Genomic DNA, 15451 nt, shown 5'->3' on the forward strand with positions numbered 1-15451 from the left:
CCCCATGACAATGTATATCTCTGCTGTTCCCCACCCACTCCCTCCCGCATCAGAAAATACAACTGTGCTTCCACCCACTGCCATCCACTCCCTCTATCTTAGAAACTTCGACAGTTATAAGCTTGTGCTTCATTTTACACCCTCAGCACACACGCCACCCGTCCCCCATTCCCCCCATTGGATGTCTTCCCCCTTCTTTCCCGCCACCCTTTCCTCATCTCCTCTCAGAAGATTCGTTTCTGCCCTCCTGCCTCGCGTGTTAATTTTCCACTGTAAACACACTCATTAGAGGCGCTGCACAAAGGTGCCACAGTATAAGAATGACGTAGAAAGAGTAGTGTTTTAACAGACCAGGTGAAGCTGGAGGCTGTACGGTGGGGTTAAGGCGTCGGATGCTAATTAAGAGTCTTTGCCAGTCTCCTTTATCCTTATTTTTTGGGTGTGATTCATACATACAGAATAGTTATGTCTCGTACTCAGGAGGTTCCCTGGTTTTTTTCTTCATTAGCTAAGTAAGCCTCAGACCTCAGAAGGTTTTTCAGTGATAAGTAAAATCTTTTAGTTTTAGCCAGAGCAATGCAGATAAGTCGTCCCACGAGGTTTAAGGGTTAAAGCTTATATAGCAATTATATTCTGGTGTTTACCTGTACCAGTCTGTATAAAATTTATTGCCACGGTTTAGTGCTGGGTAGCGCAGGGCAGCGTGCTGTCTCGCGATCTTCCTGTGGTTCGAGATGGGGATTGAAACCCAAAAGTGTGGGACATATAAATTATGTGGTGGGGGTGTATCCTTTATATGCTTGTGTATGTTGACACCTTGTTGTTGATAAAGATGGAGTGTGTGGTGAAATGCTTAGGTATGGGGGTGAGATTGTTGTGGAGTGGATATGGAAGTTGTGTAGATTGGCTTGGGAAGAGGGAAGGGTTCCAGAGGACTGGAAATCAGGTATAATTGTTCCTCTGTACAAAGGAAAAGGGGAGAGAGAAGTATGTGGTAACCCTAGGGGTATTTGCCTTCTTAGTGTGACTGGTAAAATATATGGTAGAATACTCATTGATAGGGTTAGGCATATGACAGAGGAGCTAGTTGGAGAAGAACAAGGGGGATTTAGGAAGGGAAAAGGGTGTGTAGATCAGATATTTGTTCTAAGATGTTTAGTGGAGAAGTATCTAGAGAAGGGAAGGAAAGTGTATGCTGCCTTCATGGACTTGGAGAAAGCTTATGACAGAATAGATAGGCAAGGTATGTGGAAGGTATTAAGAATATATGGAGTGGAGGGAAAATTGTTGAGTGCTGTGAAGAGTATGTACGAGGGAGCTAGGGCTACGGTGCGAGTGGATGGTAAGCTGAGTGAGTTCTTTGATCTCAATGTGGGACTGAAACAGGGGTGTGTGATGTCTCCATGGCTGTTTAATATATATATGGATGGGGTTGTAAAGGAGGTGCAAGGTAGGGCAGTGGATGTGGGGCTGGGCCTAATGAATGAGAGTGAGATTTGGAAGCTTCCGGTGTTGCTGTTTGCTGATGATACAGTATTGTTGAGTGAAGATGAATGGGAGTTGCAAGGTTTGGTGAATGAATTTGGGACAGTGTGTAGGAGGAGGAAGCTGAAAGTTAATGTAAACAAAAGTAAAGTTATGGTATTTGAGAGGAATGAAGTCACAGAGTGTGCAGTGAGGTTGGATGGTGAGGATATGGAGAATGTGAGTGCATTCAAGTACTTGGGTAGTGTGATGAGTAAGGATGGAACTTTGGGGGATGAAGTACGTGAAAGGGTACAGCAGGGAAGAAAGGTTGTTGGTACACTGAAAGCAGTGATGAGAAATAGGGAGGTGAGTATGGAAGTTAAGAAGTCACTGCATGATGGTATTGTGATCCCTACCCTGACGTATGGAAGCGAGGCGTGGACCTTGCAAGAGGGGAACAAGTCAAGAGTGAGAGCAATGGAAATGAGTTACTTGAGAGGAGCATGTGGAGTGACGTGGAGGGACAGGTTGACGAATGAAGAAGTGAAGGAACGTTGTGGGGTAGATGTGGATGTGGTTGAAAAGATTAGGAGAAATACACTGAGGTGGTTTGGACATGTGGAGAGAATGGAGAATGAAAGACTGACTAAGAGGGTGTATGTAGGTGAGGTGGAGGGAGGGAGAGGGAGGGGTAGACCGAGGATGAGGTGGAGGGATGGAGTTGAGAGGTATATGAGGGAGGGGGGGGTGAGTTGGGGGGAGGGGAGTCAAATGGTGGGTGACAGAGTGACTTGGAGGCGTTTTGTCTGCGGCCACCCTTTGCGGGATTAGGGCGTCGGGCTATAGATAGATAGATAGATAGATTATTCACACACACACACACACACACACACACACACACACACACACACACACACACACACACACACACAATCATCATTAGAGATAGTCTTTTTCATGTGTTCAGTTTTTGCTTGCACTAAACGTAGGTAATCACAGAGTATTGAACTGTTATGGATTAAATGGGGTTGGAGCTATGTCTGATATCACATACCGGTAGGAATTATTGAGAGAGAGAGAGAGAGAGTGAGCAAAGGCGGACAGGGAGCGAGAGAGTTTAGAGTTACGGGAGGGAGGGAGACGAGTGGGTTTGAGAGTGAAGTGGGGAGAGACAGGTCAGATTGAGAGAGAGAGAGAGAGAGAGAGAGAGAGTAAATTGAGTTAGAGAAACTGGGGATCACCTTGACAATAGATGGGGAGGGGATGGACAGTGTAGACGACGGAGAAGGAAGAGGAAAGGGAAGAGAGTGAAAGGGAAGATGTTGGAAGAAGAGAGATACTGAAGGAAGAGAAGAGCAATGAAGAGACGAAGGAAGAAGAAGAGAACTGGAAGAAGAGAGAAGAATGGCAGACTGAGGAGGGAGAGACTTTTATAAACAAAGTGAGGGTGGGCGAGAGGAGGGGATAGAGGAGAGAGAACAGAGAGGGTGAGAGAGAAGGAAGAAGAAGAGATGTAGAGGAAGATAGGAAGAGAAAGAGAAGAGAGGGAAGGAGACAAAATGAGTAGTAAAAGGGAGAAGAGGAGAAGAGAAGAGAAAAATGAAAAGAAGAAGGAAAAGGAAGAGTGGGGGAAAAAAAGAAGAAGTAAGGAAAGGACTGATTGGCATTTTAAGTTACGTAAGAAAAAGACAATTGACCAGTTGACACGAGAGAGAGAGAGAGAGAGAGAGAGAGAGAGAGAGAGAGAGAGAGAGAGAGAGAGAGAGAGAGAGAGAATAGTAAATAGGGAAAAGATAGACAGAAAGACACAGACACAGGTAGATGAATAGGTGGATATAGATGGAACTAGACAGAGATAGACAAACAGATGGACAGGTAAGTAGAGAGAGAGAGAGAGAGAGAGAGAGAGAATAGGAGGAGGATGGAGGAAGTAAATCCTGTGGTGGGTAACCTCTCAATTTTCATTTCATTGATTTTCAAATGCTCGGAGGGAGAATCGTGTGTGTGTGTGTGTGTGTGTGTGTGTGTGTGTGTGTGTGTGTGTGGTTTCTCTTTCTGTGATTGCATTCGTGGTTGTGGCTGTTTGGTGTGTGTTTGCTTATTTGTTTGTATGTTTGTGTGTCTGTCTTGTGTGTGTTTGCTTTATTCGTTTGTACAGTTGCGTGTGATTGTATGATTATATATGTATGTGTGATTGCATGTGTATATGTGTAGTTGTGCTTGTTTGTGTGTGTATTTGTGTGTGAATGTGTGTGTACTTGTGTGTCTGTGTGATTGCATGTATAATTATGTGTTTTATATGTGTGCGTGAGTCTTTGTGTATATATGTGTGTCTTTGTGTTTGTGGTTATATGTACAGTATGTTTGTGTGTGATTGTACCGTATGTATGTATTTGTGTTTGTGTACGTATTTGTGTGTAGCAAGACTACAGGTAACAATACCTTATCGTAGTGAAGCAGACTAACACCACACGATTTTATTTTCTTAGCAAGGACTGTTATTAGTAGTTAATTAGGCAATGAAGGCTACAGGTGACACATCCCTCCTCTCCCAGCCGGAATAAAATAGTTGGCACATGTGAACAAAAGCAGTGCCGTAGTGAAAGATATGACCAGTGTTTACAGTAAGCAAATGTCCGAAAAGATTCTTTGGACATAATGTATTGGGTTGAATCTTTTGTACCTTGATATTCCCTCTAGTTTGGTTATGTTTGTTTGGTAACTGTATTAATGACGATACAAATATACACAAACTGTCTTGTACACAACTTAAAGAACTTGTTGAATATGTCAGCAGGCTTTAAAGTGCTTGGTAGCCATAACAATGAATATATAAGTGTAAATACGGGATGGAGTACACAGCTTAATCTTAAGTAAGTTTGTGAATATGGTACCAGGTTGTGAAGTGTTTAGCAGTTGTTGGAATAAATATAGAATTACAAACAAGCAATCCCATGCACAACTTTAAGCTTAAGATAATTGATGTGTATTGTAGCAGGTTGTGAAGGGTTTGGTAGCAATATGTATGAAGGCAGAATTATTAGCAAGCAGTGTTGTAGACAGATAGAGCTTAAGAGAGACTATTAACATGATAGCCTCTTGCAAAGTGTTGGATAGCTGTATGAGCCATGATAAAAGTCTCAGCCAGCAGTCTTAGAACGCCTTAAGAATACTCCCTCTTGTTTGGTTGTCACGTGTTGGCTGGTATTTTGGTGAAGGTAAAAAGAAGAAATATTGGCCAACAATATTATGTCTGACTTAACACCAAGAAATGGCACGACTATGGCAAGACAGTGATGGTGTGGCCTGGTGGTGTGGCTCTTGTGGAAGGACGACACAAGGCATAGTTTTAACCCTTGTGGAAGGACGACACAAGGCATAGTTTTAACCCTTGTGGAAGGACGACACAAGGCATAGTTTTAACCCTTGTGGAAGGACGACACAAGGCATTGTTTTAACCCTTGTGGAAGGACGACACAAGGCTTAGTTTGGGTTGGCAGCTGTGCTGTGGGTGGGAGTGGATGGGGGGAGGGGGTTGGTGAGAAAAAGAAGTGAAGAATTTTGAGAATTTTACTACATCTTGGGTTTCTCTGCCTTTAAAGTGGCCCCAGGAGGTAACATGAGATTTTCTTTCTTTCTTTCGTTACCGGTATTTGGGTCGTGCACCATCCGCTGATTCGATGTAGTACTACCTCCACATGACTTTACACTGAGTGGAAAAACCATTTCCTATTTTAGATGGTATAATTATAACCATTATATGGAAGCCTGGGGGTCTAGTGGGTTAAGACGATCCAGCCGTATGTGAATAAAAAATCTTAGGGTTCCAATGGCAGAAGCAACAGCGTGGCCTGTAACAGCTTGATGGAGAAGCACCATTGCTGAGGAAGCCGTCACAGGCCAAACGTCCAATACATCCTGGGTCCTGTCTCTGCCTAGTGTGTTTCTGCATTAGAGTTCATATGAGGATAATGCCACTCAGGGAAGGGTGACTGGTCAATCTTGGCAAAAATGTGTGGACTAGATTTCCCACCCTCCGGACCAGGCCACTGCTTTCAGAATCAGGACAGGATTGAAAGGTGCTTGGATTGATTATTACCTCCGCCAACGAAGCTGGAGGAGGTTATGTATTCACCTCTGTTTGTCTGTGTTCTGTTTGTCCAGACGATGTCTCCAAAAGTTCTCAGTGAATTTCAATGAAATTTGGTGGAAGGGTGGGACGTGGGCCAAAAAAGATGTGATAGAGTTTTGGGGCGGATCTGGATCTATGTATAATATCTCCAAAAATTCTCAATGAATTTTAACAAATATTTTTGGAAGAGTGGGCCATGGGTCAAGGAACAATTGATTAAATTTGGGGGCAGATCCGGATCCTATGTATTCCACACACTATCTCCACGAATCCGAATCCTTTTGAATGACAATGGCATTAGCCGAGGTATGCTCCCTATGAGTGCTTTCAAGTTGTTATAGTGGTGATTTATTATTATTATGTTATTATTATTATTCTTAGAGCACCGAGACTAAGCACCTTATGTTTTTTTTCCATCACCTGTATTCTTTAGATAATTAACCGTGTGTGTGGTGCCTACAGGTGCTGTGCTGGGGCAGGAGTACCAACCTGGGCAGCTGGGTGGAGAAGCTGGCAGTGTGTTGGACAGTGAGGATAACGCACTGTTTACCTCCAGTGATGACCTACACACCTTTACCGGCAGTACACAGGTGGGTCAGATATATATATATATATATGTGTGTGTGTGTGTGTGTGTGTGTGTGTGTGTGTGTGTGTAGATAGATAGATAGATAGATAGATGGATAAATATAGTGTTGTACAGTGAGGATAAGGCACTGTTTACCTCCAGTGATGACCTACACACCTTTATCTTCACTACACAGGTGGGTCATATATGGATACAAAGGTAAGGTAGATAGAGAGGTAGATAGTGTTGGACAGTGAAGATAGCGAATAGTTTACCGTCAGAGATGATCCACACACCTTTACCCGCAGTAGACAGTGAGTGAGTGATAGATGGATAGTTAGATAGATACAGCAGATAGAGATATTTACACAGCCAGGCATACTCAGAGAACAAAAGAACAGTGTTTGTAACTAAGTGATCCAACATTCAAACCAGCATAAATATTCTTACACTAATTCCAGAGGCTTTCAACATAGATTGATAGACAGACAGATAGATAGATAGATAGTGCTGGAGGGTCATAACCCTCTCTTCCCCTTCAGTGCTGAGTTCAGCGGATAGGCCACAGCCACAGCCGTCTGACCTCTTAAATCCCCAGGCGACAAAAGCTTCCTCCTGAAACAGTTTATACTCGTATTTCAAAATCAGTTTTTTCCAACAATGACCGGGTGTGGACAGAATGAGTTGAATTATAAACGCCGGGGAGTTTGGGGTGAAGTTGACTCCTGCCATATTGCCATATTAGGGTTTGGTGCTAGTTCTTCATTATTCCTTCCTTCTAAACCATTTATTTATTTATTTATTTGAATACGAGAGATTAATTCCTTCAGTGGGAGTGGCTTTCCAAAGATGTATAAGATTGTCCTGTGATGGCAGGGATACACCAACACAAGACATAATGGTACACAAGGGACTGAATTCGTGTGAGTGTTTAGGGTAACAAGCAGAAGGCCCAGCGGAGTTCATACCTGTAGGAGAGGAAGCAGTCGAGTGAGAGGCAGTGTGGGCGGGGCAGTAGAGGCGGGAGTGGGCGGAGCAGGGATGGTAGGGGCGGAGAGATAAGGAAAAGGGAGTGGCAAGCCAAACCGGAGAGTAGTTATAGTAGTTGCTGTTGTTATTGTTGTTGTTGTATCCTCAGGTTCATCTGAAACGTGAACCCGATGGACCATAGGCTTAAATTGTCCTTCTCGTGCATTCCACCATTCTCCTTTGGGGTAAAGTGGCTGAGGGAGGTTTGTCTAGCCAGGCAGTGTAGCCACCTGGTTATATCGGTGCCACCACATGAAGGCGTCCCTCTCCAGCACCATACTGGGGAGAGATGGTGATGTATAGGGGGTATTAAAGGGGCGTTGTGGGTTGAGCTTGGTGGGAGACAGGAGAGGCAGGGATGGGCGGGGATAGGTGGGGTTGGTGTGGGCGGGGTAGGTGGGGCTGCTGTGGAAGGGCGGGGCATTGTAGGTGGGGATAGACGACAGTGGTGAAGGTTGTGAGATGGGAAGAGGCAAGGGTGGGGTGGGGTGGGATGGAAAGGAAAGTAGAAGAAAAAAGAAGTGAAAGAACAAGTTGTAATGTGTTAGTGTGAGTGGAAAGAAAAGGGAGAGGAAGGAGAGATGTAGGTGGAGAGGAAAGAGAGGGAGAGGGAGAGGTGGGAAGGAGGCTGGTGGGCTAGGGGTGGGGAGGGGTGGGCACAAATGGGCAGGAGAGGGAAGGGCTAAAGAAATGTAATGGGTATTATGAGTCTGGCTAGTAGCAGAGGTGGTTGGGGAGGCTGGGGACGGGGATAGGCGTGAGAAGGATGGAGTTTGTGGGGAGGAGAAAAGAAAGGAAGAGCGAAAGTGGTTAGGGGAGAGAGTGGTGGATGGCGTAAGATGAGACAGGCGGTAGGCGAGGATGAGCAGAGCTCGAAAAGGCGGGGATAAACTTGGGGGGGGGGGGCTGGTAGTAATGGGGGTGAAGATTTGAATAGGCGGGGCTAGAAAGGGTGGAGCTGAGGAGGCGATTAAATGGTCCAAGAGGGAAGGTACTGTGGAAAGGAGGAGAGAAGGAAAGTGGACTGGGAGAACTTCTGGGAGGGGATGGAGATGGGGAAGGTTGGGGAGAGGTTAGGATAAGACGGGGCTGGGTAGGATGTGGTGGGTGGCTGTTGGGGCGGCGGGCGTGGATGTGTGGAGCTCGCAGTGATATGGGTGGGGATGAACTGGAGAGAGTGTGGAGGAAAGGGGTTGGTGGAGAGGAGGGGCAGGTGTGAGTGAGGTTAGGATGAGCGGGACTGGTTGGGAGGTGGGTGAGAATGGAAGGACAGCAGGAAATGGAGGGAGCTGTATTGAAGAAATGCGTTGGGTGGAGCTGGTAGGGGAGAGGACGAGGTTACACAGTGATGGGGAGAGGCTGAACGTGGTAGGGGAAGGCTGGAGGGGGCGAAGAGGGACGGAAGTGTTAGGAGAGGGGGTGGGGAGGGGTGGATGGAAGAGAAGGGGTGGAAAAGGGTGGAGGGGGAAGGAGGAGAAGTGGAGGTCGAGAGTGGGAAGTGGAGGGGAGAGGAGGCGAGTGGCGGTGAAAAAATATGTGGGAGGGTTTACTGTAGGTATGTGCGGGAAGGGGACGGGGATGGGAGGGAGGAGAGGGAGGGAGGGGTGGGGAAAGAAGGAAGGGGAATGTCGGAATAAGTGAGGGAGGGGATAGGAGGGCGAAACTGGGGAGGGGAAAGAGTGGCGGGGTATAGAGGTGTGGGAGGGTTTAGCTGTGAACAGGAGGGGTGGGGAGGTAGGGAGAGTGGATGGGAAATGGAGGAATGTAGGAAAGGACTGAAAAAAAGGTGGGAAGTGTGTGAGGAGGTGTAGGAACGGTGTGGAGAGGATGTGGGTGTGGATAGGGTGTGGGTGGGCCAAACAGATCCTGTGGGTGGAGTCCTGCGTTGCCCCGGCCAGTGAGAGCGCACCGGGTGAGAAGGGCGACTTTATTGAGTGGAGTGCAGTGAAGTGGGCGGGCTGAGGCGGGTGGGGTCTGGGGGTGGAGGCACGACGTCTGGGTGGAGGTGGAGAGGCTGTCGGGCAGGGTGGAAGAGGTGGAGTAGTTGGAGTACTGGGCGGAGTGTGGGGGGGATGGAGTAGGAAGAGGGCGAATTTGGAAGCAGTTTTTTTGGAAGGGTGAAGTGGATGAGGTGTGTGAATTGGGGAAGGTATTTAATGAGGTGGAAAGGTGGAACAAGTGGAATGTGATGGAAACTACTCGTAGGAGTGAAAGTGACATTTCGAGGTGGTTGAACGGTATCTGGGTGGATGTGGAAAGGCTGTTGGGCAGGGTGGAAGAGGTCGAGTTGGTGGAAAAACTGTTGGGTAGAGTGTGGAAGGAGTAAGGTAGAGCCGAAGGAGATTTTTGAGAGGAGGAAGTAAGCTGGGGGAGGAAATTGATACAATGCAGGAGGTTGGTTGGTTGAACGGTGTCTGGGTGGAGATGGGGAGGCTATTGGGCCAGGTGGAAGAGATGGAGGATGTGGACTGAGTTGCAAGAGATGGAGACGCTGGCAAGGTCCCGGAAGTGGAGTTTGGGTGGACATTGGGTGGTGTGAAATGGGTTAGGTGTCATCTTAGGGTAAGCCAGGATGGGATGATTTTAATCTATAGTATAAGATGGATTTCCGTGGGTGGAATCGCGGCGAGGCTTTTGGGCTGGGTGGAATAGGGCAGAAGAAGTGGTAAAGGCCTGGGAAGGTGGCTGAAATGGGAGAGGGGGGGGGGGATGTGGTGGATGGTGGATTTGGAAAGAAATTTATGGGTGAGGTGAAGCGTGTGAGATGTGGAATTTTGTGAGGTGGAGGGAGTATAGTATGTGGAATTCGATGTGGAGTGGCGATGGGGAGGAGTTCATTGAGTGGAGTGTGGTGGTTGGGGGTGGGGTGGAGGAGGTGGAGATGGAAAGGCCACTTGAAAAGCTGTTGGTCAGGTACAGGAAGCGGAAATAAAATAGAGAGTGGAATAAGGAGGGACGTTTGGTCTGGCTGGAGGAGGTGAGCTGCAATAGGCGTTTTTTTTTTTTTTTTTTTTTTTTTTTTTTTTTTTTTTTAAGTGGAAGGGATGGAGTGTGTAGAATTGCGTGCGGAGAGAAGGTGGGTGAAGTATGGGGGTGAGTAAGGGGTGGAGTTACAAATGCAGTTGCAGAGAGAGAGAGAGAGAGAGAGAGAGATGGGGTCCTTCAGCTGCGAGGTACACGAGCTAACCATGAATTGATCTCGGGTTCATTCAGTTGCCAGGTACACGAGCTAACCACTGCAGCACCGCTTTCCGCACCAAGGTATATTTAGTGGCAGTATTGACGGGTGGGAATCACGTCAGGCAAATTACCGGACTTGGCGGGAAGTTATGTGGACGTATATCAGCGTTCGACCCGGGTATCGAACCGTCCATACTGAATTAGGTGCTTTTACGTGCGTTTGATTCATTATGGGTACTGGGTGGAGAGAGAGAGAGAGAGAGAGAGAGAGAGAGAGAGAGAGAGAGAGAGAAACTATGTACTGTGGAAGTTGCTGTTGTTTGATGTGGGAGAGTTGTTCAAAGGTCTTTACTGCTGCTGTGAATATTGTTAGTACTGCTTCGTGCATTAGTGTCAAAAATGGTGGTGGTGATGATGATAAATAATGAATGATGATGTTTATCCTCCCCGTCATATCCTCCCCCCCCCCCTTTTTTTTTTAATAGACCCTCCCTTGCTCCATTTCCTTGCTGGAAATTAGAGGCGATATGATCAAAAGATGATGATGATGATGACATAGTGTACCTACTCTTATACTTTTATATAATTTGTTTCTGGCTCTAAGTGTACTGTATAGGTGGAAATTGAGAGTTGGTATGATGATGATGATGATGATGATGATGATGATGATGATGATGATGATGATATTAAACAGATATAAAGAGCATAAAACAGAATATAAATCCCTTCACTACGATAAAATCTTACATCTTCTGTACACAATTAGACGGTTGTATTTAGTTCTTGGAACTGGAGAGTGACATTCTTCATTAACATATTCACTCCAATACCCTCGTCACTTTAACGACCAAGAGCTGTTGTCTGTCCGTCATTAATGCTGTGTTGCAACAACAGGTTAGCACTAGAATGATACGAGTCACAAAGAAGTGCTAGGGAAGGATGCACATCCCTAGCATTGTCAGTTTCTTCCTGTGACCTACGTCAGACTAAGCTGCAAAAGAACGAAAACCTTGGTCAAGTTAAGGTGAAAGAACTATAGGTGACAATCCTAATCTTGATACGATGGTGTTGTAGTGGCAAGAATTAATAAAGCACATCATCATAGTGGAAGGGTTAAGGTGTAATATGAAAGGTAAATAACTTAGAAAGAGTTGTTTAGGAACTATTGTGCCCACGTCCCTGTGCCTGTCATACTTCTTCGTCATATGTTTGTAATGTTATTTGTTATTGCCTGTACATTATCAGGTTAGTTAATTTCTGTCACGCATATTATACTCGTTTCATCCCAACTTGACCAAAATTTTCTTCCTGTTGAGGTTATTCCACTTAGCTCAGTGGGAAAAGACAGTGCTACGGCTCTTCATAATTTCCACAGCACTTCTTCGTGATTAGCATCATATTCTAGAGTTGAATCTATTGTTGCAACTCGGCATTCAAGTTGGGAAAATGACAGTTTTGGATCAAGTAAGTGTAAAAAGAGTATAGTCAGGTAGCTTAAGTCATGCAGGTTACAAGTTTTTGCTGCTCTGAACTTACCCTGGTAAATAAATTGGTGGGTTACTCTGAGCTAAATGATATAATCCGAGGTTGTAATATAATGCAAAGCCCATATTTACTGATCAAATTGTTAAGTAATTGGCGTAACCCCTTCAATCCGGTGACGTGTTTTTGTATTTTATTCTTGCTTCCACCAGACGATTTTATTCAGCTTAGGACAAACCTCTGGTAGTGATGGGGTTAATGAAGATTATTTCTGACTCCATCAGTTCAAGAAATCTCTCTCTAGCTAAATAAACTTGTCTGGAAATAAGACGAATCAAATGAAAAGTACGTCACGTCAGCTGTTTCAGTACAAGGATACTTTAATTTTATATTATTTGCTATTATTTAACCCTTCTTCTTCTTCATCTTGCCATAGGAGTCGCCAGAGGATAACCGTAACATGAAATAATCTAAGGTTACCTGTAATAAAATGGAAAGTCTGTATTTCCTGGTCATATTGTTAGGTAAATTGTTTAATCGATTCACTGCGAGGAAACATGTTCTTTATATTTGCTGTTATTTAACCCTTGATTTTCCTCTTGGCACAGGAGAGGTCAGAGGATAACCGCAGCGGCAGCGGTGGGGGTCACAGTGGTCGGCGACGGCACAACGGAGGCGGGGGACGTGGGCCGCAGCAGGACTGCAACAACGGGGACATTGCCGTGTGTGTGAAGCTGCTGGAGGTACTCACAAATAAGGACCTGGGCTTTGCTGCCACCATCCACGAGCTCAACACAATGTGCCCGTGAGTTTGTATTTTACTTTTGTGGTGGAAGAGGGGTTGACTTTATGTGGAAGAGGAGTATACTTGAGGTGCATGACGAGTAGACTTTGGTGGAAGAGAAGTAGACTTGAGGTGTAAGAGAGCAAAAGTTTTGGTGGAAAGGGGGCATAGTTTGGGTGGAGGAGTAGAATTGTGATGAAAGAGGTGCATAATTGAGGTGGAAGAGGGGTATCAGGTACAACAGGACTGCAGCAACGGGGACATTACCGTGTGTGTGAAGTTGCTTGGGGTCTTCACAGATAAGATCCTCAGTTTTGTAACGACCATTGATTGCCTCAGTAGAATGTGTCTGCGAGTTTATATCATTTGGTTCTTGGGGTGAAAGAAGGGTGGAGTTTGATGGAGGAAATATGAACTTTGGGTTCGAAAGTTCTCTTCTAAGCTGTATGAAACTGACTGGATATAGTAAGAGTAAAATAAAAATTTCTCCTAGTGAAGAGGTTTGTGAAGGCTGTATGCAACCCCTTCAGTTCATAAAGTTTACCAAGACTGGAGGTAACAGAAATAACATATAAATGGCATTACTCTGTTGAAGGGATTAATGAAGCCTGTGTCTAACTCCCCCAATTGCGAAAGCCTTAAATGACTAAAAGTGACTGTGGAAATAGCAAGAGTGAAATTAGCTTCGAGTGGTAATAACTACTGGTATTATTATTATTATTAGTAGTAGTAGTAGTAGGTGTAGTAGTAGTAGTAATAGTAGTAGTACTGGTGGTAATTGTTGTTGTTGCTGTTGCTGTTGTTGGAACAACAGGTTCATCTAAAACGTGAACCCAGTCGACTGCAGGGTAAAGTTGCTCTGCTCCTGCCGTCCACCATCGTCTTTTCGGGGGCTAGGGAGGGAGGTGAGGGAAGTATAACCAGGCAGAGGAGGCGACCAGTTACATCAGTGCCACCGCGAGAAGGCGTGCCTCTCCAGCAGCCATTCTCGTAGTAAAGGGGTTTAGCGGCCGAGTGACCCAGAGTTTAGCTGTTTCATCGATCCGCGTCCAGTGTGGGGGACCTGCTGGTGCAGTGGTTAGCACACCCACCTCGCAACTGAAACAACCAGAGTTCGGTTCTGCTGCCGGTCAGACTGGTGGACGCAGTTAGTTTCCTCTTTGTCCCTATTCACCCAACAGTACATTTGGGACCTGGATGTCAACTGACTAGTGCGGGTCGTGTTCTGAGGGAAGACTGGGACTCAGCACAAACTGATGGTCTGCCGTAACGACCCTCGTGCAGTCGATAGGCATAAACCTAAGACTGGTTTTTACCAACTGTTCCTCGTGTACGGTATAGTTCGTTCACTTTAACCTGGCCGAGATTTTCGTCCTTTTGCAGCCTATTATACGTAGCTCAGTTACAGCATAGATTTTTTTTTTTTTTTTTCTTTTTTTTTTTTTTTTTAATGCGTTCGACTCTGGGCATAGGCTTCACAGCCTGCTATCAAGGCCCAGCAGTTCTCCTACATACCATACATCTCTACATGTCACTATAGTTACACCCTTTCCTCAGCACTGCTTCGTGACTAGCATTATATTCCGTTGTTAATCTCGCATTACTACTGCATATTCAAGATGGAGGTATGGTAATTGTACGCCGATTTAAGTTAGTATAGTTGCAGCAAATGTTTGAACTACCCACCTGACCACTTCATTGCCAAGACGTCTTTTTCATTCTATTTTTGCTGTATCCAGACGATTTTATTCAGTTTTGGAAAGACTTTTCAGACTAGAGATGTTAAATATATCCATCAGTAATCCCTCAGTGCTATACTCCTTTTATACTAACTTGGCCTAAAATTGCCATCTCTCCATCTTGAATGCTGTTGTGTAACAATAGAGTAACAAGTATATGATGACAGTCATGAAGAAGTGCTATGGAAAGTATGTAGACCTGCAGCACTGGCATTTTTCATTCACCGAGCTACAAAAGGATATAAATCTGAACCAAGTTAAGGTGAAAAACCTATAGGATGCTCGTGTTAGCTGAATGGAATCGCGCGATAGAAGTAAGAATAAAACAAAATACGACGTCCTTGGATGATGATGATGTTGATGATGATGATGATGATGATGATGATGAGGAGGAGGAGGAGGAGGAGGAGATATTCTGCATGTGAAATGAAGCCATCACTGTTTATTGATGATGATGATGATGATGATGAGGAGGAGGAGGAGGAGAAGGACGAGGAGATAATTTGCATATGAAATGAAATTTTTTCCTACCATGAGAGTGTTTTCATATTAGTGTTATTATCACCTGACGAATATATTTATCTTTAGAGAGATTTTTGGAGGTGGAGGGAATAGATAACAGCCTAAGGAGCTCCGGTGACTCAGTCTGTAGCATGATGCCCTTTCAGTCTGCTTTTAGTCTGAGGTTGGAACCCAAGCCTTGGCTGGCATTTAAGTGGTTGCTGGTATATTTCATTTACTTTAACCTGACCAAATTTTCATCTTTTGTAGCTTGTTTCACATAGCTCAATGGCAGAAAGACAATGCTGCGGCTTTCCATCCTTTTGCTGTCACTTCTTCCTGCCTAGCATCATATTCAAGTGATAATCTATTGTTATAGCTCAGCACTCAAGATGGAGGGATGGCAGTTTTAGGACAGGTTGAATGAACAGTATGGTATGTCCTTTTATATACTTGCATATATTCGCACATGGACTTTGACACGCATCACCCTCGTGCCGTCGATACACACTGGTCTGATTCTCCTTCTTCGTCAGGGTGCGGTTGGAAGGTGTTCACTGCATCGATAA

General features: G+C 45.2%; 1 protein-coding gene across 1 annotated transcript in view; it reads left to right on the forward strand.

Annotated features, from left to right (window-relative positions):
• Nucleotides 1–15451, forward strand: part of LOC145416638 (uncharacterized) — a 42812-nt gene that overhangs the window by 8739 nt on the left and 18622 nt on the right. The window contains exons 2-3 of the mRNA XM_080285573.1: nt 6062–6189; nt 12467–12663. Coding sequence (XP_080141699.1) covers nt 6062–6189; nt 12467–12663 — 325 coding nt within the window. The remainder of the gene's footprint in view (nt 1–6061; nt 6190–12466; nt 12664–15451) is intronic.

This window comes from Coenobita brevimanus, chromosome 107 (genome assembly GCF_032717465.1).
Source record: "Coenobita brevimanus isolate Jiangsu-jjx chromosome 107, ASM3271746v2, whole genome shotgun sequence".
NCBI lineage: Eukaryota > Metazoa > Arthropoda > Malacostraca > Decapoda > Coenobitidae > Coenobita > Coenobita brevimanus.